Genomic DNA, 26,208 nt, shown 5'->3' on the forward strand with positions numbered 1-26,208 from the left:
TGAGGATTCTAATCTTCCAAAGGGGGGAATGTTCTCTGGACCAGACCACTAGGCCACAACAGACCATCCTGAGTGCAAATCCCTTTAGAGATGTGTAAGCACCATATTGGCTTTTACAGTGATGTCTGTCATACAAACTACAAAACTGGTATGTGCACTGAGCTGTGTTGGTCTTTTTCACAATGCCTATTTTTGTGCTACTCACACAATTGCTAATCATAACCAAGGGACATTTGTTAAAAAAAAACATTCCTAGATAATCTCAGAACCCAATAATCCCATTTTAGCTATTCTTTACCCTATGAATATCCCAGTAAAATATAATTACAGATATGTTTTGTAAAGTGAAATGTTAACATCCGAAACTTATAAAGATCTGTTGTACGCTGTCTGTCTGCTGTTATCTAGACCTGCCTCACCTCCTCTGCTCAACAAGCTGAGAAAACAAAAAACATTTCCCTTCGGTCCAGATGTTACTTATTCCCTTAACATGTATATCTTCATAACACACACACACACACACACACACACACGCTCCTTTCAATAAACATATTGTCTACAATGGTTTCCAGTCTTTATTTCCATGACTTTATTAAAATAAAATATACAATAAAGAAAAATAACGGGAAAAAAGACCCCTATCAGTTTTATTAGCTACAGTATGCATTATTTGTAATTATATATTATAAATTACATATAACTTGTAATTATAACAAAAATTTCCATTTTGAAAAATGTTTTATTCAAGAATGACATCATTTCAAATATCCTCCAAAATAGTTTCCTAGAGTGCTACAAAAGAAAGCAAATTCATTAAGAAATTTAAGTCATTAAATATGTTTCACTAATATATATGTATAGAAAGCCAAGCAATTTAGATTTATAGCCCTGGAATGCATAACATGTCTTTTCTTTTGCTCCGTGAAAGGCTCAATCCAGCACTGAATAAGCAATGGACACCGGGCAAAGTTCAGTGTTCACCAGAGTCCGGCATCAGCGACCATCATTTACAACTGTGGGAGTTTGTCAACCGGGGTGTCGAATTTGAAGTCTGTGGGAAACAGATCTGGGGCTCGAGGATAGATCAGTCTGTAGGACTGTCTGATGGTTACATCAGCAACACCAGCAATATCTCCAATTTCTAAAAAACAGAAGCCAACATTAGCATAATACCAACCCTACTGTGTGCGCACCACCTGCACTCCAACTCCTAATAGCCGCGGCGGTCCAGAAGGACAGGGAACAACAAAAGCAACACACAGACCCAAACACAACCAAGCAGCAAAACAAAAGCTAACTACTGAAACGCACACGAAGAAGGAGAAAGCAGTAGCTAAAGTAAGTAATAATGTCACTAGTACTTAGCCCCTCCAGGGCTTTCAGTAGTATTGAATGGTTTCTATTTGCAAAGCATCTGAGCAACGCTGAGAACACAGGCCTAACTAGGCATTATGTTGGTCATCACATGTAGACTGGGGGCTGCTCTGTCCTCATAAATCTCTGAAAATAACACAGTAATCTAGGAGTCTATTCTTGTAAAGAAAATACATTATTGTATTTGAATACTCCCCATAACATTGCCCCAACAGCTAACCTGTGTAACAGCAAAATGGGATCATACGATATTATTCTTCAAGTTTTGTTCAACTTAATACAGCTGAGATCAAAGAGTTGTACATCCCATAGCATAACAGATGGCACATTTAAATAATAGTTGGCTTCCTCTTTCTAATTAATTATTCCTATCATTTACTACTTTTAGCAGTGTAGATACACATAGCCTGAGCTGAAGTGAAAAACTTTGAGAAGGGTGTTATAACTTTATTGTAACCATTAATTCAGTTTCCTTAGTTTTAAATCAACTGTTCCTTTTTTCTGTTGTAAAACTTTTTGAGGATCACAAACAGGTAACAAGCCTGTGAAGAAACTCACTTTACAGTTGTCTGAACGTTTGTCTACAACACTAAATTTTAAAAATGATGGTAGAAGGCTGAGTGACTTATGCCCGCAGTTGCGAGCACTGTACAAAGACGGGCCGGCTCCACTGAATGCTAAAGCTGGAGAGTCAGCATGAGGGGCTCCGACAACTTCACGGACAACTAAAATTACAGGGAATGAAACGGTCCCAACTTTCTGAAACCCCCTCATATTTATAGTGTGCCTGTCTTAAGATGCTACGTCAGGCATGAGCCCTCCCCTCAAATATTTAAAGAGAAAAACAGAGAGGGAAATGAGGCTATTGATAAAATGGTCATGAAAATTTGGAGGGGGGAAATCACAAAAATTAAAAGAGAAACCACATATATTTGCATAGTTATGCTTCCTAGCACTTTAATTTATCAGCCCCCAAATTATGAAAGTACAGTCATATATTAGAGCTTTCACCACTTCATTACCGCTCCTCCTTAGGGAGTAGCCTACCTTTTTGGGTCCTCTTCTCAGCTGAAGCCTGTGATGCCATGTAAATAGCTGCCGCCGCCACAGATATTGGGCTCCTCCCTGGCACCAAGTCCAACTCCACGGCCTTACGGGCGATATGTGTAGCTGCCATTTGCACTTGCTTAGGGAGACAAAGGTTTGAACAGAACCTGGACATGAAGTCCCCAGTTGTAATCAAATCCACACTTGTTTCTAAAGCTTTCAAAATAAGCTTAAAACATCGACCAATTTCCTTCTTAGAAATCCGTGATACAGCACATATCTCTAAAACAAAACAAAAAAACCACCATGTAATTAAATCTACATAAATCATATAATATAGTTCTCTGAATATAAATTTTACTGAAATAAAGTCTAAATATGTATAGATGATTTTTAAAGCTACTGGTTATAAATACATGTAAATTCAATCATGTCTTACAAATGAAATCATAATCCTCTCATTGATATTTCCCATCAGCTTAATTTTTAAAATTTCAGTTATTTTCTTCAATTCATGCAAATACATTTAATTCAACAAAAAATTTTTTAGTACTTATCTGAGGGGTACCCCCCAAAAAACAGATTTACCCCCACCAAAATTATGTACTTAACATTTTTTACAGAACAACCATATCACCTTCAAGGTATGCTCCATTACACTTAATACATTTGTCAAATATGCTATTCCAGTCTTTTTAAATGAGTTTGAAACATTTTTCAATGTTTGGATGGCTGACAGCACCTCCCCTTCATCTTTTCTTCAACTCTTGTATGTCATCAAATTGTTTTCCTTTCATGACCCTCTCTTCATTTGTGTCAAAAAGAAGTCTCATGGAGCAAGGGTCAGGTGAATAAGGTGTGTGGACAAGAAAGGCATGCTATTTTTCGCCAAAAACTATTCCATTGAGATGGCTGTGTGAGCAGAAGCACTGTGGTGGTGGCACAAGCAGTCAGGTCCTTCTGCTACAAATCAGGCCTTTTTGGTCCCACAGTTACGCTACCTTTTCAGAACCTCTAAATAGAAAGCTTGATTAATGGTCTGACCTGGTGGAACAAACTCCGAATGCACTACAAGTGGATGTTTTCATCTGTTCACGAAGTTGACAGACATCCAAAATGAGATTTGTCATCGATCGACATTACTCCTCTCTTGAAATGAGAAAACCACTCATATACTTGAGTTTTTTCCTATATTGCTGTCCTTGCAATCTGTGTTCAATATCACAACAGTTTCTGCAGCACGATTCACGAGCAAGAAATAAAATTTCACAGCTGCATACTGATCTCTTAAATCAGGCATCCCCCCAAAATGAAGTTTGAGCGAAACTGCTTTTAAGAAAAAATTCACTGTCATCAGAGAGAACTTTACCAGGTGATGCCACTGGGTGCATTAAATCAGAACAAGTTGCTGGATGCTCGCCTAGGGGAAAAAATGCATACTACAAAAGAGATCACCTAGCGGAGGTTTTTTTCCAGATTTGTTTTGGGGTACCCCCACATAATTAATCTGTTGCAATTTTATCAAAGAGATTTAAAAAAAAGAAGCCCCAACCAAAAATTTAAGCAAAATAAACGTGTGCAATACTACTTTTAAAGGTTATTTCTAAATGAGATAAAATATTTGACTGTTATGCTGAGAATTCTAACTTATAATAACAAAAAACTATGATGGTAATAAAAGCTACCTTTCAGTGAAAACCAAGAAAATGTGTTGAATGAAGAACAATTATGGTCTTAAGCTAAACTGAACTTTGGCAGTGACACAGTGTGAGCATGTTGGCATGTATTCATGGCTAACTAGAAATGGGAGAAAAAAACAATCTGACAAAGCTTGAAAGGTAGAAGTTAACGCACAAACCCTATATATAAATCAAGAGAAAAAAATCACCGATGTTTTTATGATTTAGCTCCCGGAGCTGTAGAGAACTATACTAGGAGAGGAAACTCTTGTCCTCCATCAAGTGCACGACTCACTGCAAGCCCCGCAAAGCCTGCCAAGTACAGTCACTTAGAATATCCTACCTAGAAAAAATAAAAGGTCAAGTGGGTTCACAAGGACTAAAATGCCTGCATGGGAAAGCAGTACAGTAAAGAGCTCGGTTAATAAAGTACAATACAAACTTGTCAAGGACTAAAACGTGCAGTATTGGCAAATGGTGCTCAGGCCTATTTCAATATGTAACCATGAAGACTTGGCTAAGCTTCTTAATATCAAAGTTGCTTGATTTGTTTATTATTTAACAAAATGTACACAAGGTCATTTTCATGAAAAGAAATAAAGGAGTACCTTTAAAAGTCCTCGGGACCCCTTCTTGTCGACAGGCAATGTAGAGACACGCAGAAGCTATGGCGTCATTAGCTCTTCCCTTCAGGCTCTTCTGCTCATACACCTGCTTGAATAGATTGTTTGTTCGATCCTTCAAAGCAAAAAAAAAAAAGAAGTTTAACTCTAGGCCATTTAACTCGTGTGATATAAAAATTCCACGTTTACTATATTACGTTAATTAAACCAATGCCAACGTGGTTTAATAGAAGAAGACAAGAACTTACAACTATATTTCTAGGGAGGTTGATTCTGTCTGCCATGGTAGTGATTTCCTTGAATGCATTCATCATGGCTCGGTCAGAGCTACTCATTGTTCTCCGATTTTGGTATTTAGAATTGCCGAATTCATCAAAACTTGCAGCCCCTGTACCCTGCAAGACAACATTTTATAAGTCTATGCAAATAGAGACAACTGAAAACGTAACTCATGAGATGACTCCATGTAAAAAATTAAATTGCCCAAAAAACTTTCCTGTGCCCTCCCTTGACCCCACCAGGAAAAGTACCAAGCTAATATGGTTTTTAAAAAGTTTTCTGTGAAATACTTAAAGAATATAATTCTTAGCAACTGCTCAAGAACACAAAAATGGACCAAAGTGAATGAAGGAAAACAGTAATTCACAAAATGGACTGAAAACTGTCCAACTCTACCGATAAGTAGAATACAAACTATTAAATATCAGAAAACATCCAACAGGGTGTCCTGTTCCATAAATGCAAGAACACCTATTAGAAAATCTAGTAATAAAAACTATTGTATTAATAGATCTAAGGATAAAAACCATATGATTATCTATAAAGGTGGTAAGAAGGCAAGTAAATGAAACACAAAATACATTTTTGATAAAAACTAACACTAATGATAGATACTTCTTCGCATTAAAAACAAAACAAACCTCTCTCTCCCACCCCATAATTCAGGAGAAATACTGGCATAATTACCAAAGTCTGAAGCAAAAAGAGTGGCACCCCCTATTATTATGTAACAGGGCAGTGGAAAAATAACCACTATTGTCAGGCAAGAAAAACACCCTAGAAGTATAAAATTAGGAAAGAAGTAATAAACTTAACCTTTTTTGCATACAGTACTGAGAACACCCAGGAAAAGCACTGGGAAATTAGCAGAGTCAAGATTAATAAACAAATCAATAGCCTTTATATATACAACTAACGTATTAGGACAAAATGACTCCATTAACTCCATTAACAATAGCAACAAAAAGAGAAAATATCCAGATGCAAACATAACAGACATGCCAAACCTCTTAGAAGGAACTTTAAAACCCAAACTGAAGGAGTCATAGGCCTAAAGGAATGGACAGACCATGTAGTTGGATAAAATTGACTATGAAGGTCATTTTTTCCCCAAGTTAGCTTGCAACTAAGCTAAGCCAAAATCAGAATGAAAATAACAAGTGTTTTTAAAAATTATTAATTAAATTGATTTTAAAATTCACATAAAAAGTCCAAGGAAGCAAATGCTGATTGGAAGAGTGGTACGGGAGAGGGAAGATTTGTCCTATTAAAAAGTAAAAGTGTGACATTTGCGTAACTAGACAAGAACAGGCATTAAACAAAGATGTCACTTTAAGATCTAAAGTGAACGTGACCCAAGCCCTCATATTTTTTATTTCCATATATGTATGGGAAATTGAACAATGAATAAAGAATACTGGAATTGGATAAAAAAGGATAGGCATTGGACAGAAAGTTCAGAAGTAACCATAAATATATAGAATTTAGTATAAAACAAGTACAGCATCTCAAAAATATTTCCCCCCTCTTTTTTGTCCTATAGCCACAAACAACTTTCAAAGGATAGAGGAGAAACCATTAATAGTGTGGTTACCTGCTACTGACAAGGATAGGGGATTGAGGTGGGAATTGAGAGTTTGGAGTGAAGGGTGAGAACTTTTTTACATTTTGGGGTTTGAGTCATATATTTCCTATTAAAAAAATTAAACATTAAAAAAAGTCAGTGTCAACTAACATTTTTAAATGTCCTTAAGTCTACTTTTTTCTACAACTTGTTAATGGCAAAGAAAATGTAGAAATACCCTACTAAAGGTTGTATATTGGGGGGGGGGGAGAGCAGTATGTGGATATAATATTGTCAAGTTTTTAACCTAGCCTACCTTACACTTCTTTAATATATGTAATTATAGCATGAAAATACAATCAATGACCTGCTATTTCTTGATAATTTCTTAAAGACAGACTAGGCAGTAGCAAAGACTATCCTAAAATTAAATACAGTGAATTGTAAGTCCTTCAGAATACTGCCACTACTACTCTAGCTCAGGCAGCCACACAGTGCCAGGCGGCCAGCAAGAGCACGCTACTCAATGCCATAAACAACAGCAGCCCCCAGTATTGCGCACACACCACCTGCTATGTTTTACACTATAACACACATTCTCAGGGAAATCTTTAATATGTCTATAAAGTATTGTTCTGATTTTACAGATGAAAGTCATAATTATGAAAGTTATAAATTCACCAAGCAGAGAAAAGCTATTCCTGAGCTCCCATCTATCTCGAGTGGAATGGAAAAGAGAAAACATTCCAGACACTCAAGGAGCACACCACCCACTATCAACTCCCGAACCCAGACTACACTTTCTGTGAAGAAGGCCCTTCATGGAAACATCGACCTGAAATATAAAGACTGTAATTTCTATCTGGTGAGCTCTTTCTTAACATGGAAGAAATGCAGGTCAGCTATTATTCAAAATTGTATAACTAGAAAATCCTATTCACAGGTCACAATTAACCACTGGAGCAGCAAGCAGTTTGCCAACTTCCAGAGGACTTTGGTCATTTTGCACTTGCTATTTCTTGGTAAATGAACAGAATACCTTGCCAATCATGGTAGATAAATCTCCATCACTCAGAAGAGGATTCTGAGAATCTCCAACTCGAGATGGATCCTTGGTTGCTTTGTCATTGCTAAATGTTCTCCACTCAGATCCGACATCAATAACTCGGTCACCTACAAATAAAAGCAACAAATCTCAATTATCTTTTCAAAATAGGATTTACTGATTAATTGTCTACTGCACAACTCGGTCCTTTTGGCTTCGGATATCTAGGCTCCAGAATAAATAGCATGCCGCAGCCACTTGTCCATAAGTATGTCTTTGAACTATTGTGCTAATCCAATAACTATTTTAAAAATCATGAATACTCACGTTAAGTTAAAAAAGGAAAACATAGTCAAGATAAACACAAATAGCAAAATAAACCTATATAGAACTAGTACAAAGACAAACCAATATATAATGATTCACAACAAACTTCTGCACAAAACTTGCAACAGACATGGGGGGAAAACGCAGAAAATGGTTCACAATGGTAATTAATACAGTTGCTTAATTTTTTTGAAACTAAATTTTTAAAAATCATTTTATAGGGGGCTTGTACAATGCTTATCACAATCCATACATCCATCGTGTCAAGCACATTTGCACATTTGTTGCATCATCATTCTCAAAACATTTGCTTTCTGCTTGAGCCCTTGGCATCAGTTCATTTTCCCTCTCCCTTCCCGTTGTCCCCTCCCTCATGAACCTTTGATAATTTACAACTCACAGTTTTGTCATATCTTATACTGTCCGTCATCTCCCTTCACCCACTTTCCTGTTGTCCATCCACCAGGGAGGTTATCTGTAGATCCTTGTAATGGGTTCCCTCTTTTTACCCCAACTTCACTCTACCCTCCTGGTATCACCTCTCATCACTGGTCCTGAGGGGTTTCTTCTGTCCTGGATTCTCTGTTTCCAGTTCCCATGTGTACCAGTACCAGTGTACATCCTCCAGTCCAGCCAAATTTGTAAGGTAGAATTGGGATCATTATAGTAGGGTGGGGAGGAAGCATTTAAGAACTAGAGGAAAGTTGTACGTTTCATCATTGCTACACTGCACCCTGATCGGCTCGTCTCCTCCCCATGACCCTTCTGTAAGGGGACGTTGAGTTGCCCACAAATGGCTTTTGGGTCCCCACTCTGCACTTCCCCTTATTCCTCCCACACCTCATAATCACACAGACTGGTGTGCTTCCTCCATAGTGGGCACTGATAGCCAGGCACCATCAACTTTCTTCACCACACTTACTTTTGCCGCCATTTGGCTTCAGCGATTATATCAGGAAAGAAAGCACACAATGATATGATTTTTCCTTCTTTGATGCCTGAAACCTGATCCCTTCGACACCTCGTGATCACTCAGGCTGGTGTGCTTCTTGTGTGGGCTTGGTTGCTTCTCAGCTACATGGCCGCTGTTTACCTGCAAGCCTTTAAGACCCCAGATGCTATATCTTTTGATAGCCAGGCATCATCAGTTTTCTTCACCACATTTGCTTATACACCCATTTGTCTTCAGTGATCTTATCGGGAAGGTAAGCGACATGGAATGCCAGTTTAATAGAACACAGTGTTCTTTGCTTTGAGAGAGTATGAGTGGAGGCCCAATGTGCATCTGCTACCTTAGTACTAAACCTATAAATATATGCACATAAATCTGTCCCCATCCTCACATATATACTTACATATGTACATGACTGTATTGAGACCTCTATAAATGCCCTTTGCCTCCTAGCTCTTTCCTCGATTTCATTTGACTTCCCTCTTGTCCCACTATCATGCTCAGCCTTCATTTAGGCTTAGCATTTCCTTTAGGTTACATTACCCTTGCTCAAGCCCTACCAGGCCTCCTACACGCTCCTCACCACCAATGTGGATCACTTGTTTGTTACCACCACTTCCTTCCTTCCCCTTCCCCTCTCCCATGTCCCCCTGGAACAGTCAGTCCGGTTGTTTTCTCCTCCAGATTATTTATCCGGGTATGCCCCTTCATGTTTCGCTCCGTTGTTTCTTTTGGGGGGCCCGGGGGGGGCTGTACAGACCACGCTGCTTCCCCACCATGTGACCCCAGAAATGTCCTCTGTTGCAGTCTGCTCCAGTAAGGGGACAGCATGATACATGCTGTTGTCTTTGCCCGGTTCCCTCTGTGTCTCATTAGCAGTTAAGGTGACCAGATGTCCTGCTTTTGGCAGGACAATCCTGATTTTTAACAATTTTCCCTGTGTTTTTAAAAAGTCCTGATATTTTGAAAGAATGCACAACAAGCTAGGGTATACGGTTTTCGGCTACCATGTGGCTATTTCACCAGGATATGAGTTTTATCAATTGTGTCCCGCTGGTGTCCTGCTTTACCAATGTTTAAATCTGGTCGCCTTACATAGATAGCTTCAAGCAGGGAAGACATCCTCTGAGCGTCGTGCCAGCATGGGGTCCAGTCTGACTCTTTCTCTTTCTCCCTCCCGGCCTGCCTCCAGGTGGGTATGGCATGCTGACCCCTCTCCCCAACCTGCTTTCTGCCACACCCACTTCCAGGGAGGGGGTCAGTTTGGCTCTGGATGGGGCCAGTCCTGTAGCTCTTTCCATGTATCCTTCCACATGACCACACTGTCCTCATGGTTTGGTGCTTCATGGCAGGGTCTGCATGCCCATTCCAGGTTTGTGGAGACAAGACCAGCACTCTCCCCCTGGGTGGATTAGTGCCCTGCTCCCTCCCTTATCATTTCCCTTCTTCCTCCCCCCTCTGTCCTTTTCCCATTACTGTATTTGACCAACATGTACCTCTTTGGGTTTGTTCCAACCTCCTCCCACTTCCTTGTATCTCAACCCAATGGTTATGAAATAGGTGGCTTCTCTTCTACACCGAGTCTGCTAATTATAACCACACTTACCTCAGGGGACTCATGCTGTGCTTCTCCTTTTGTGATTGGCTGACTTCGCTTAGCATAATTTCCTCCAACTCTTCCCATGAAAAGATGTGTTTCATGTGCTCATCAGTGCTTTTTAGTGCTGCACAGTACTCCATTGTGTGGATGTGCCAGAGTTTACCGATCCACTCATTTAGGTTGCTTCCAACTCTTTGTGATTGTGAATTGTGCCGCAACAAACATTTGAGGGCATACAACTGGTCATGGTTTATTTCTTACCTCTTCTGGGTATATACCCAGTAGAGGCATAGTTGGGTCATGTAGTCTATTTTCGAAAATGTGCCATACGCAATTGAGAAGATGTGTACTTTTTTGCATTTGGATGGAAAGCTCTAAATGTCTATAAGATCTAGTTGCCTGATTGTAGTATTTAGTTCTATAGTCTCGTTGCTGAGCTTCCTTCCCAATGATCCCTCTCTCTCTCTGAAAGTGGTGTATTAAAGTCCCCTACTATAATTGTTGAGTCTGATATATTTATTATCTGAATAGTATGTATGACACATTTTCCAGGTCTCATTTGGCGCATATATATTTATTAAGCTCACAGGTTCCTGGTAAAGTGATCCTGTGAGCATTATAAAGTGACCCTGCTTATCTCTTTTTATGGTTTGAACCTTGAGATCAGTTTTCTTTGAGATTAGGATTGTGCCTCCTGCTTTTTTGGCATTGCCACTTGCCTGGCATAACTTCCACCAGCCTTTTATTCTTAGTTTATTCTTGTCTGCGAGCATAAGATATGGCTGTTTTCCAAGCCAGTCTGCAAGCTTTTTAATTTTAATGTAGAAGTTAAGGCTGTTGACATTTAGAGTTATTAACACTATCTGTGGGTTCATTGCTGACATCTTGTGCCTTTTGATTAGGGTGTTTTCCTATTATCCTTATCACTGTGCTGTGTCTTTGTGGGGGACTTCTTTATTGCCATGTTTTCTTTGCGATTGGTATCGGCTTGTTGGCTTCTTGTTGGAGTTGGGCTATATGGTGTTCTCCCGTTTGTGCATGGTGGCCGTTGGTGGTCTGGCCATAGTAAGTTGGCAAGGATCTTCCTCAGGGTTGCATGTCTTGCAGCATAATTTTTTTTAAGTTTTTCCTTGTCCTGGAAAACCCTTATCTCTCTTTCTATCTTAATAGATAATTTGGCAGGGTAAAGGAATTGTTTTCTATCAGCTTTTGGAAGGTATTAGTCCACTCTCTCCTCCTCTTCATGGTTTCTATTGATAGGTCTGAGCATATTCTTATCTAAAAAGCCCTTGTATGTGACCATCTTCCTTTCTCTTGCTGCTCTTAGGATTTTCTTTTTTCCCTCAAAGTGGCTAGTTTAACTATTATATGCCTTGGTGATCTCTTCCTGGGGTTTAATCTAGTTAGTGTACTCTCTGCGTCCTGTATGAGTGACTGATTCTCATTCATTAGGGTGGGGAAATTTTCTTCTAGAAAATCCCTTAATTTTGCTGTTGACGTTTTCTCTGTGTCTTGTTCTAGTAGGCCAATAATTCGAATGTTGTTCCTGTTCATAACATCAGTCATTGATCTCAGGTTTTGTTCTACCTCTTTTACTATCTTGTTTGTCTTTCTCATTTGCTGAGAACTGCCTGATTGTCTTCAAGATCACTGATATGGTTCTTAGTCTCCTCTAACCTGTTCGTAAACTCAGTAATCTTGTGTGCAGCTTCTGCTACTTCACCCGGTAGCTCCTGTATTTCCCTTTGGTGCATGGACTCTAACACTGAATCCTTAGTCTGTGTAGCTTTCCTCATCTCCTATATTACTCCTAGCAACCTGCTGAAAATTTCTTGTGGCAGCAGACCCACGTCAGATTCTTCAATGTGTCGTTAGCTCTGCTGTTGTGGTTTGTCTCTCGTTTTCTTGTAGGGAGTGATGCGGTATGCAATTGTTTACGTGATAATTTCTGGGAGACCAAGAGGCCCTGCGTGCTTTCATTGCGTGATGCTACAGTGTTTTCAAGGGCTACCTGTGGCCTATTATGGAGGTTGGTCAGGCTGCTATGTAGGCAGGTGCTGCGGTGACTCAGTGGTCAACAGTGGTGAGAGGTGGCAAGTACCATTGAGGTCAGCTATGGGGAACTCAATTTGACTGATGGATAGCTCCGGCACATTGGTAGGGCTATAAGGGGGCCATGGGCGGGTTGCATTGCTGTTAGGGTCTAAGTTGGTGTGATCCATGTAGGCTGAGGGAGCTCCCAGAATTGGGTCGTTGGTCCCCTGTATTCCGGATCTATGCTAGGTTTGAGGCAAGGATGAGTGTGGCTGGGAGTAGACGGGGCAGCAAAGATCCCCAAGCTGCAATAAACCCAGGTAGCACCTATCTGTGGCCCCAGGGACTGGGTGCTTGCTGGCCGGGCCTGCAAGGACCAGGTCTGTGACTCTCTACGGGTCCAGGTGAGGCAGTGAAAGACCACAGAAGAATCAGTGCATTTGAATTATGGTATTTTCGAGGCATACTGGAAGTTCCATGGGTTGCCAAAAGAACAAACATATCTGTCTTGGAAGAAATACATACAGAATGTTGCTTCGAAGTGTGGATGGCAAGACTTCATAATTTGGACTTGTTATTAGGAGAGCCCAGACCCCAAAAAAGGACATCATGCTGAAAAGTGTGATTTGAAAAAGACGAAGACCCTCAACAAGGTGACTTGACACAGTGGCCACAACAATGGGCTCAAACATAACAGTTGTGAGGATGGGGCAGTGTTTTGTTCTGCTATACATGAGTCACTTTGAGTTGGAACTGACTCAATGACAACAGCAACACATCTTCTAAAGCAGTGCTTCTCAACCTTCCTAATGCCGTGACCCTTTAATCCTCATGTTGTGGTGACGCCCAACCATAAAATTATTTTCGTTGCTACTTCACAACTGTAATTTTGCTGCTGTTATGAATCCAGTGACCCTTGTGAAAGGGTTGGTTCGACCCCCAAAGGGGTCATGACCTACAGGTTGAGAACCAGTGTTCTAAACCATTTCATATAGTCAGTACATTAATCAAAATGTTTACAAATTACAGGAATAATAAAGCTAAATTTAGCATTTTACTAAAACATTACCAAAAGCTATGGAAAAAATTATATTTTTCTCTTGTTCTTGTAGTGGTTTGATTATCTTTTTTCCCTTAGTTGTTTGTTTTTCAAACAGACTTCAAATCACCCAGGAGTAACTATTTTTCATCTGAACTATGTATGTCACATGGGATCTGAAAGTCCAAGGAAGCAGGGAGATAGGCTAGTTATAAGGTTCTCTGATTATATTAGCCCAAAATAGAAGCTAAAGGCCAGGGAAAGTTGGAACAAACTTTTTAGATAAAGTTTTCTTTTAATCATACTCACCATCTAAAGCAGTGGTTCTCAACCTGTGGGTCGTGACAGGGGTCACCTGATTCACAGTAGCAAAATTATAGTTATGAAGTAAAAATGAAAATAATTTTCTGGCTGGGGGTCACCACACAACATGAAGAACTGTATTAAAGGGTCATGGCATGAGGAAAGTTGAGAACCATTGATCTAAAGTGATCCCACAATATGTCCATGCCTTTATGCTTTCAAGGGGCAGAAAGTGAATCTGATCTTATTCTGGAAAATAGAACACAAACATTGTTTGTAAAATAGAACACAAAAAATACATTGTTGGCTTAAAAAACTGGAGTTACTTAGCTAATTTATAAATTTAAAAGAAAATTCGATGCTGTCATTAACTTGTAATGTTTTATTAACACAAAATTTGCAAAGAACAGAGCAAAAAAAGACAACATTTTAAAGTCTCTCTAAAAATCTGAAGGCAAATTGTTAGTTTGGCCAAAATGCTTTTACTTCATTGGGTTTTTTATCTTGGCATCAAAGTAACTCACCATGAGTATTTTTTAAAAATGTTTTATTAGGGGCTCATACAACTCTTATCACAATCCATAAGTACATCAATTGTGTAAAGCATATCTGTACATTCATTGCCCTCATCATTCTCAAAACATTTGCTCTCCACTTAAGCCCTTGGCATCAGGTCCTCTTTTTTTTCCCATGAGTATTTTTAACTGCTTGGTCTAAATGGCCTTTAAAAAGGCAAAATGGAATTGGGAGACACACACACACACACACACTGTCACCCCCAACCTGGCCTATTATAGTATAAATACAAACTCAGCACTGGGTAATGATGCAATTTTTCCACACACGTGGGAATGATCTACATGACTCATTCAAGAATATGAAGTTTGTACTAACAGTTCCTTCCCTTTTTTATCTTGAACTGTTCAAAATGTGGCATGTAGAAGAATTGAAATTTCCAATGTAACACAAATGGCATATCTGAACACTGCAACTAAACCAACCGATTACATGTATGACTACTAAGAAATATGGTAGAGAAAAAAAAAAGAATACATGAAGGATTTTCATTTCAAGAAAATCTAAAAGGGGTAGCATTGAAAATTTTACTCTGGAAGAAAATTGCAATACAGAATCTTTCTAAGGTATTAGTGTGTAATAGCACAAAGGAGTAAAAAATATTTGGTATGATGAACCTAGGATTCGAAGCCTGGAAATTAATACATACATAAACATAACCTCATATGTCCTTTAAAGCTCAACAAGCCAATTTTAAATCCGTTTCCTCCTTAAGCCACACTAATTTTTATATAATACTAGAATAGAAAGATAATATATGAAGATTTAAAATAAGCTAAATTGTTCTTTACAGGCACTACTACTACATCTATCTAGAGAGTAATCTTTAAATAACTGTGATCAAATTTCTTGTCCACAAAAAGTCATCAATTTAGAATTTTTCTTTCAAGAAAATTCTTTCAAGAAATTGAAAACTGTCAAAACAACTCAAAAGAGGTTTAAAATAGGAGCCCGAATGGCGTGATGGGTTAACACGCTAGGCTAACCAAGGTCAGCAGTTCAAACTTGCCAGCCCTTCCCCCAGAGATAGTTGGGGTTTTCTACTCCCATAGATTTGCCATCAGAAACCCAGAGGTAGTTTTACTCTGTCCTAGAGTTGCTATGAGTCAGAAATGACTTGATGGAAGTTAAGTTTTTGAGGTTGAAAACGCTTCCATTTTATAATGTGGCAATCCACTTTTAAGTATTTACCCACAAAAGTCTCCTGCAAGGATGTTCACCACAGCATTGTTCATCATATTAGCCCAATTTTACAAGCAACCCAAATATCCTCCTTTAGAAAATATATAAAATGGAATATTACTCAGCAAATAAACTACACTCAATACGCTAAATGCAATTAAAACATACTATTCCAAGGGTGCCTCAAGAGTTAATGGAAAAGTTCCATTTTCTTTTCATTCTATTTTTCTACGAAACTTTGAAGCCCCCTCCCACAAGCCCAAAAGTGCATACTATATGATTCCATTTATATGAAGTTAAAAACAGACAAAATAATCTTTAATGATAGAAATCAATACAGCAATGGATGCTGACGGGTGAGGACTAACTGGAAAGGAATGTAAGGGAATTTCTGGAGTGATAAAAATGGCCTAAATACCCCCAATAAAACGATTTTTAAAAAAGGGTGGGGGAAAGGGAACTGATAGTACTGATGACTGTATAACCCCACTCGAAGGGATCAAACAACAGAATTGCATGTGAATGGATATATTGGATGTGTAAGACATGGAAAATAATAATAAGGGCAGGGGTGGGCAGGGATAAGGCAAAGCACATATCAAGGAGTTCAAGAAGAAAAAATGTTTTGAAACTGTGGTAACAATTGTACGATACTGCTTGAGGTGATGGAACTATAGAATGTTAAAACAGCTTGACTGGGGTTTTAGTTATACTGGTAGGAGGTATAATGATAAAACTCAAACTATATATCTTTAGGATCGTATGTAACTAATATCTCATCTCAAAACAGGAGCCCTGGTCACGTAATGGTTACACTTGGGCTGCTAACCACGGTTAGCAGTTCAAAACCACCTCAGAAAAAGATGAGGGGCTTTCTATTTCTATGAAGAGTTTGTCTCAGAAACCTACATGGTAGCTCTACCCTATCCTACAGGGTTACTTTGGGTTGGAATCAACTTGATGGTAGTGAGTTTGGTTGATATATATATATATATATATATAAATACCTCAATTCATTAAAATAAAAACTCAGGAGGAGGGGAGCAAAATAATAATAAAAATTCATTTGTAAACTGTTGACTTTGAATGAAATCTCTATTTTGGTTTAATACAACCAAGCCTTTATTTTGGGTAGAACCGTGATTTTTATCATTCTTTTGGGGTATGAGAATACTATTTCCTCCAGGCCTACTTTTAGATTTAAAAGTATTGTATGTCACATTTAAGACTAGACCTAAAAATAAAATAAAAATATTAGACCTTGATTTTCTTCTGTTAAAAATCGTATTTTCTAAGTAGTAATTGCTATATTTTAAATGCCTATATTCAACTATCTTTTAATAGCCTATTAACTTTAAAACTATTTCAATATTATAGATATTAACCTCATTAACAAGCTACATGTAGATGACACAGACTTGCTTTCTTAAAGTACAGAGGTGTTAAAGCAGTTACGGATGAAGGCAACATCATGATAAATGGAGAAGAAACTAGAATTGTCAAGGATTTTATTTTACTTGCACCCATAGTTAATGCTCATGAAAGCAGTACACAATGCAAAAGAGTGAAGAACTGATGTCTTTGAATTATGGTGTTGGTAAAGCACACTGGATCTGCTCTGGCCTTGACTGAGCCTTGCTGCACAATGAGTAACCCCGACACCCACTACCAGGGTAGGAGAACAATCTTTAAAATAACAGATACACTGAATACACCACACCCATAGTAATCACTCATCCACAAATTGCAACTGACATACTGTGAAAACTGGCATCTCAAGCTTAACATTACCTTCATCTTCCTACACAGTTAAAAAAAATGGAGCACTCAAGTCCACAGAAATATGTATCCTTGTCATCTCGTACTGAAATTACACGACGTGTCACACAGGAGAAGCCCTGGTGCCGTAGTGGTTATGGTGACCCTCATGTCAGCAGTTTGTAACCACCAGCAGCTCTGAGGGAGGAAGACTGGGCTTTCTACTCCTGTAAACAGTCTCGGGTCACTATGAGTCAGCACTGACTCGATGGCAACAGCAAGTTTGGTTTTGGTTATGTTATACAGCACCTCACTTAACTCAACAATTTCTACACGAATGCATTACTTTTGGTGTGGAGATGAGGGACACATTTTACAGATGAAGTAAGTGAAACTAGAGAAAATGTATGCAACTTGAATATAGGTACATATATATATTTTTTAACTAGTAGAGATGAGGCTCTAGGGCCATTATACTAAGAGCTATGGAGACACATGAAAGTATCTAGACCAGTCCATAGTCTAAGTATGGAGACATGGAACGTATGAAAATAAGTGAAAATAATTATGAAAAAATCTAAAAACACAGATCTGAAAGAGTATGATAAACTCTGAAATTAATACAGATTTGTTTCTCAATATGCTACCAAAGTATTAGCTGCACTAGAATTTCCAGGAATGGGACTGAGAATCAGCTTACACATATACTCCAGCTGACTCTCCATGCACACTCATGTATTCCTGTTTGAAATTCACAGAACAACACTCATAAATTAAAGTGGGGGAAGGGTATGGTTGACTGACTCTCTCTTTTGAATCTACTTGAATATTTTCCAATATATCATTTTTCTTATACTGCTCCGAAGAACAAGGAGATAATTCAGATTTAAGTGGTACATAAAAAAATAACTATGTAATAATAGTGTTAGTTTTACATAATCCCTCATGGTAAGGTCCTCATTATCAAAAGTCATTACAAACCAATTTCATGTTCATTAGAAATTATAGTAACTTATAAGTTAATACTTGGCTGGTGAATCAATGTACAAGGTTACGTTTATTACAAATTAATGCTCTAAATATTATACTGCCACCTACTGTCCAAATTTTAGAGTGACATACTCACTATTTAGGAGTGGCGGCTGGGAAAATACTGTTAGAACTGTAATAACCTACTGTTATTAAGAATGCAAAGGGGGATTATAAAATTGTTTCTGAGGCCACTGGGAGGATTTCAAAAGTTAAGGACAACAGAAGTATATACTGTTATATACACTACCCTGCAATAACAGTGCTTAACAAGTGATGCAGACACCCTGAATGACTACGGGAGAGTGCAGGAGCATATCCATGAACATACACATACATATTTGACATGGGTATTAATGTCTGCTGCAATTATATCCATGGATTTAGTGCAGCATATAGGGGGCAAACGTGTGAAAACTTTTCAGTCATAACCAAACACCGTGAGGGAATAAGTTGCTGAGCCAGAGGGCTCAGGACCACAATTTCAGGGGACACCAATATCAAAAGACTGAACAGCCCACAAAGAAAATGCTGCACTTTGGAGAGTAGGGACTGGAGTCACAAAAACTTGTGAGCAGATATCTAAGGAACAATTACTAGTCTCTCCTAGTCGAGAAGAAATAAGAGGAATGAAAATAGAAGCAGTTAGTTCAATGGACTAAGGAACCATGAAACTGTCAGTCTCCACACTGTGAGGTGGGAAGAACGAGACTGCACTCAACCTCAGCTACCAACTGCTCTGAAAGGGATATTACAACAGCGATTCAAACCTGTGGGTAGCAACCCCTTTGGGGGTCAAACCACCCTTTCACAGGGGTATCCCGATTTATAACAGTAGCAAAATTAGAGTTATGAAGTAGGAATGAAAACAATTTTGTGGTTGAGGGGGGGAGTCACCACCACATGAGGAACTGTATTAAAGGGCTGCGGCATTAGGAAGGTTGAGAAGCACTGCACTAGAAGGTCCTAGAGAGAGTGGGAGGAAAACGTAGAGCAAAACGGACTAGTGGAGTCCTCAAGATTGTGGGTCTGTAAACAACCCTCAAGTCTGGAAATGAATTCACCCCCAAGGTTCAATTTTCAGCCAAAAAGATAGATCTACAAGGAGAACAGTGAGGTATACACACCTGAGAGCGCACCAGTGAGATCAGTGAGGTATACACACACCTTAGAATAACCAACAATATAAAAACAAAAGGGCAGAGTTAGTAAAGAAAGAGAACTGGAAAGAGAAAACCTGGGGAGAATTTGGGATAAGTGATGTTATATCATGGGGACTTGAAATTTATGACATGAAACAAAATGTGTATGAATTGCTGAATTGAAAAAAGACCAGCTCGGGAGCATGGAGGGAGGGTGGGGGAGAAAGGGGGAACCGATTACAAGGATCTACATATAACCCCCTCCCTGGGGGACGGACAACAGAAAGTGGGTGAAGGGAGACATCAGACAGTGTAAGATATGACAAAAATAATAATTTATAAATTATCAAGGGTTCATGAGGGAGGGGGGAGTGGGTAGGGAGGGGGAAAAATGAGGAGCTGATGCCAGGGCTTTAAGTGGAGAGCAAATGTTTTGAGAATGATGAGGGCAACAGATGTACAAATGTGCTTTATACAATTGATGTATGTATGGATTATGAGTTGTTATGAACCCCCCAATAAAATGATTAAAAACAAAAGGAAAAGACCAGCTCTGTCAATCTTCACCCAATTTAGAATAAAGATTTTTTAAGGTGTCCTTATTAATGCTAGACACATTACATTAAGTATTTGTTAAAACCCACAGGGTTGAACAGAATGAGCCTCAATACACACGATGGACTTACTTATAATTATAATGCATCTATATTGGTTTATCACTTGTAACAAATATACCACACAGGTACAAGATGTTACCAGGAGAAATAATGGGCAGGGAGTAGGCAAATTGGAACTTTATTTTCTAAAAGATTTTTTTGTAACCTAAAATTGTCCTAAAATATTAAGTCAATTTAAAAAAATTGTTCGTTTTAAAGATCACTACCAATACTTAAGGAATATTGGCAAAAGGAGAAAGTTAAATCATTATGCTTCATGTTTAAAATTTTAAATGTCAAAATTAAAAAAAAAATCAACAGTCATTTTATGTTGAATACAATTAAATATAGCCACAAAAACTTTACAAATATCTAAATAAGGATCACATATTATGTGGGCTTTGAATATGGGTGTGAGTGTGTGTGCATGAAATGTGTTGAAAATTCTATTTTCCAAACATGGCTGTAACAATGTCCTCACCATGCACATGTTCTTCTCCAGTATGACCCATTATGACCTTACCATTGAAGTTGAGCACGTTCCGCCACATCCTCCCTTCTAGCTGGGCCCTATGACTCCTTTCACAATAGAATGTGCATTGACCCGGCGTCAGTTTTAGTCCTAGCTCTAACTACACTGAGTCAGCTTCCATTTTCTCTCTCAAAACACCATTTATTGGGACATTACTCTTGGACTACTGCCACCATGTAAAATCGGTCAACTTACTCTAAGACAACGATGGCGAATGTCTAGAGGATAAGAGTTCGCATAAGGAGGCTTAGGAACAGAGAGATGCTAGTATGGCAGGTTTTATGAAAAGCCATCATGAAAGTGGATCCTTCAATCCACACTGACTGGTAAATGACACATGGAAGGAAACACCTGCCATGATTAATCCTTCCAAATTAAACCAAGCTCACTGTCATTGAGTCAATTCTGACTCATGGCAACCCTACTGGGCAGGGTCAAACTCTATCTCTTGATGCTTGTAGAAAGCCACATCTCTCTGCTGCACAGCAGCTGTGGTTTCAAACTGTTGGCCTGAAGGTTAGCAGCGCAGTGCGTAATCACTCTACCACCAGTGCTCTTATTTCCAAAATTACTATAAAATCATGAGCACAATGAAACCATTGAGTTTTGGGGTATTTTGTTACGTAACTGAAAGCAACAAATAGCTCCTGGAAGTGGAGGTGCTGCTATAAGAAAAAATTTAAATACAAAGCATTCATTTTGATACTAGAGATCCAAGGAATATCCTCAAGGAAGGTATGAGCAAATATGGAGGGCAGTAAGAAAATTGTCAGGGAGGGAAGGGAGCATTAGAGCTGATTTTGATGATTCATATACACAGCTGTTTAGTAGCAGTTTACCTATGTAAGTATATAATATGTAAATATTATATCAAGAAGACTACTAAAAATAAAGAAACCAAACTTGACCTATAGTTACCATGGGTAAAGGAGGGAGCATTTGCTTTAAGGGGCACTGAGATCATTTTAATGGTGGTGGAAGAATTTGGAGAAAAATTACAGTAAGGGTTGTACAACAAGAAGAGTGTAATCAATGACACTGATTTATACATGTAGAAGTTGTTGAATTGGCTAATATTTGGTTGCGTATAGTTTCTCCAAATTGGGAAAAAATACTGTAAGAATAACAATGAGTATGGGTAAAAATGTTCTAAAATTGATTGAAGTCAAGACAGTACAACCCTTCTTGAGATGGCTGAACTATTGAATTGTATGATATGTGGACAAGTGCCAATCTTTTAAAAGAAAATTGTTATTAGGGATTATGGGAAAGATAGTAGGTAACTATAGAGCATAAATGTTTTTTCCATTATGAATTGTATTATTTAAAAGAAGATATAATGAGCTCTTTTAGCTACCTGATTCAGTTGAGAGGGATAATAACTTTGAAGATGACAGTTGGGAACAATGTAGTCATGAGCTTGAAATTACAGAGAACTGATAACAGGCACCCATAAATTTCAAACGCACGGTAAACATTAATAAAGTGTTAGTTATCCAATTCTGACGTTTAGTTTCTAGACTTGTTGGGTCATTACTGAAACCAAAGTCTGTCTAAAATGTACGTTTTGCAAGGATGGTATAATATAAAATGCTTCATATCATGTAAAATTTTATAGCAACCTTAATCAAACCATGCATCATTTACTAAAAAAAAACGTGATGTTATTGTCTGAATTCAAATCTCTGTGACCAAACTCTTATAATAGTTGTGTTCAGTGGACTACAGAATATTTGCCCAGCCTGCTTGATACTCAAATTCATGAAATGATCACTGAAGATAAGGGAGCTAAAGCAAGATGGGGCCCAGCTGTCAATCAGAATAGTGTCTGGGGTCTTAAAGGCTTGTATTTAAACAAGCAACCATCGAAGTAGGAGTCAAGTAAGCACAGAAGCACACCAGCTTGTGTGAAACAAACAATTACAAAATTATAATATGGTGAGGAGAAAAGCACCAGAGGAAAAGATAACAAACACCCAATTTGTGGAGGGAGAAGGGGGACAGTACAGGCCCAAAAACCATCTGCAGAACCACTGGCAGATCTGCTCTGGCCACAGGCAAGAGTCTTGAATGTCTTACTATCAGAGAGAGACCATTGTAATCTTGATTATACTGGATCAAACTCAATACTTGGTCAGTTGACCACCCTATACACACGACCTGAATCTGTTCTGAGTGAAAGTATCACTTATTGGTTCCATCACAAAAAAAATTTTTTCCCTGGTTTTTCAAATGTTTTTGGGGTCTTTTCCTTCTTATGCATTATTTGTATTTTTGTCTGAATACTATTGTGTTTTTAACCTTACTACCTCAGTGTGATATTTTTTATTATTGTTTTCTGCTCAGTCTCCAAGCTGTGAAGCACAGGAGATATGAATGCATAATGATAATAACTGATACAAGGGGGATACAGGGAAAATAGGGGTGGGGGAGCATGTGATAGGGAAGGAAAGAGGATTTCAGGAGTAAATAATGAAGACAGACAGGGGGAGGGAGCACTACAACAGATTGTGATTGCACAACTCATTTTATAGACAATTTAACATCTAGAATTGATTTGGTGATGATTATACAATTCTCCTTAATATGATTGAATGATTGTGTTGTATGATATATAAATTATATGCCAATAAAACTGCTAAACACTTTTTTAATTGAAAAAAGAGAGTACCAAATATACTTGTGTATAAGTTGAGTTTTTTTAGCACATTTTCAATGCAGTTTTTGTGGTAAAATTAGGTGCCTCCACTGCTATTCAGGTTGGCTTATACTCAAGAATAAATGGTATTTACCCAGTTTGATTCCTGCCCTGTCTCCTTAGCACAAGTAAAGGCTAAACTGAGTTGACAACAAAAGCATGTGCCAGCAGATGATGTAAATCTGGTTACCTATTACATGAAATCTCAATTTGTTATTGATATGGGACAATTGCTTATATTTAAATATATTGATACAGGTTTGTTTTTATTTTAATTTAGGCTCATGTTCAGTTAAGCTATTTTCATCTTAACAATTTGCTTTATGACATTGTCAGCAAATTGGAACTTTCATACCAGACTCCTGTCTATCTGTCTTGTTGGTCATGCAGTGAATTCTTCACTTGCGGGGTGTCATTTCACCATATCTGTGGGTATCGCTAATGTGTACCTTACAACAAATGATAAGTCATATTTCACATCAGAATAATCAGTACCACAAAGATACACTGCTATAAAATAAAGTTGAATCATAATACATTTTATAATTCTCAGGCACTCAAGTTCAGCCTAATAGTTTTAGCATATATATACGTATGTATATATAGCTATAGCTAGATTAATAGATATGTAAATTCTGATGCTGGTGTTCAGGACTGGTTAATAAAACTAAAATTGAAAAGAAAATTAACTTCCTTTGATATGAAGTAGCATACAAATGTAAGAAAAATTTAAACATTCCAAGCACAAAAAGTAAACTAGTCATTTTGGTTTAATTTCCTTCCCCACTTGGTTAATCATACTGTCTTGCTGATGAAGCTGACAGAAAAGCTGAAGACACACGGGAACATTTCTGTACTACTTTTGAAGTGGCTGCAGAAGTTAAGAGCTAAGAATTTGAAATTCTATTTTATGACTCTGCTTTAGTTTATGCCTTTATTATATTGATTTTAATATTTTATAAGTTAAAATACTCCTATTTAGCTCAGAAGCTGTCAAACATTTCTGTAAAGAGCCCCAAGTTTCATGAGTCAAGAGTCAAAATTGGGGATATTATGTACACAGGGGTTTCAAAATACTCGTGGGAAAAATAAATCCACATCTCTTAAAAATTATATATTTTTAATGAACATATGCAACTCCCCTGGTCTATACTTGCATAAGGGGTGGGAGTAGAGGAAAGGTCTAATTCTTAATTGAATTTATTGACATATACAACTACTAATAAGAACAGAGGTCTGTCTTGGGGCAGACAGAATTCCACTTATATGGAGTTCAAAGTTAAGTGTCCCCTATCATCAAATGTTCATTTTTTAATACTGATGCATAATAAGATTTAATGTATTTCATCTTTGAAAAAATGTCTTTTCACACTGGTGATGCCAAATACTGATATTAATGCATAAGCATACGGTCTTAATTGTGCCTATTCTCTGCTTAAAAGACATTTGTGGAATTTTATTTCATTTTTCTTCTGATATTTGTCTTTCTTCAACATATTATATTGCAGATGAATCATTTACAATGGAAGGTTAAATAGAAGCTCTCTTAATTGGCATAGTTAAAAAAATGAAAATGTATTTTGCAGCAGCCTCCAAGGTCTGAAAAACATGGCTGAAAGCATAGTTTAGATCAGAAAATAGATCTGTTGAAAATTTCTATGCCAATGGCAATTCCATTTCTCATTTCTACGTGTGTTAGCACTGGAAGTGTACTAGGTGAATGAAGCAAGTAGACCTTACTGTGACTTAACCCAATGGGAGCTGCTGTCAAATTGACTTCAAAGTAATACGTTTTACACATAAGTACTGTGTTGTCTTATAATTTAAGGAGGCTTCATTTAAAAAAAAAAAAAAGGAAATCTACAGCAAAAGCTAATTTCCAAAGCCATTCAGTAGCCAATAGTAGTTGCAGCAGTATTGGTTCAGAACAATTTTAACCGTGGCCCCGAATTTAAAAAGTCGACTAAATCATCGCATGCTAACCTACTGAGTTGTATCGTAGGGTAAGTCAGGATGGTCAACTTCTGCTTCTGACAAAACATTCACTGAACTGGTGACGGCTAGGTCAAGAGAGCAAATAAAGTTCCCTGTTAACATTACCAATTCAATAGCCTACAACAAATTTCAGGTATTTTCCACAAAGAACTGATAGGTGAGTAAAAGGACCGACAAACATGTTTTAAATGCCTTATATTTTCAGTCTTTATAAATTTGTCCAACTAAACCTTTTTCTGTTTCATCAAAACCCAAAACCAAACTCACTGCAATCAAGTAAGTTTGGGCTCAGGGCGATCTTGCAGGACAGAGCAGAACTGCCCCTGAGTTTGGAAACAGTAACTCTTCACAAGAGTAGAAAATGTCATCTTTATCCTGTGGAGTGGCAAGTGGTTGTGAATCCCTGATCTTGTGGTTAGCAGCTCAGAACATAACCAATACCCAACCAAGGATACTTTTTAAACTCTCTGTTATATGTTAGCAGATACCACTTCAGGTTGGTACTGAGTACTTTATCAACTTTTTTGGAAAATACTTGTTCCTTTAGTTATTCTGTAAGGAGCATGGTTGCAATGTAACATCAATGTTGGGCTACTAACTGCATTGTTGGTGGTTAAAACCCACCAGCTGCTCCGAGGAAGAAAGATGAAGTAGTCTGATTGCATAAAGATTTATAGTCTTAGAAATTCTATAAACGGTCATTACAGGTTGGAATTGCCTCGGGGCAATGAGTTTTGAGTGTTATAGTTGTTCAATGAAGACAAATTCACAGTA

General features: G+C 38.0%; 1 protein-coding gene across 1 annotated transcript in view; it reads right to left on the reverse strand.

Annotated features, from left to right (window-relative positions):
* Positions 1-620: 620 nt before the first annotated feature.
* The window catches only part of GTF2B (general transcription factor IIB), a 37,253-nt gene continuing 11,665 nt past the window's right edge, over positions 621-26,208 (reverse strand). The window contains exons 3-7 of the mRNA XM_075558083.1: positions 7,606-7,739; positions 4,972-5,118; positions 4,709-4,838; positions 2,422-2,703; positions 621-1,141 (exon numbers count right to left, since the gene is read on the reverse strand). Coding sequence (XP_075414198.1) covers positions 1,008-1,141; positions 2,422-2,703; positions 4,709-4,838; positions 4,972-5,118; positions 7,606-7,739 — 827 coding nt within the window. The 3' untranslated portion in view covers positions 621-1,007. The remainder of the gene's footprint in view (positions 1,142-2,421; positions 2,704-4,708; positions 4,839-4,971; positions 5,119-7,605; positions 7,740-26,208) is intronic.

Source organism: Tenrec ecaudatus, chromosome 1 (genome assembly GCF_050624435.1).
Source record: "Tenrec ecaudatus isolate mTenEca1 chromosome 1, mTenEca1.hap1, whole genome shotgun sequence".
In the NCBI taxonomy this organism is placed as follows: Eukaryota; Metazoa; Chordata; class Mammalia; order Afrosoricida; family Tenrecidae; genus Tenrec; species Tenrec ecaudatus.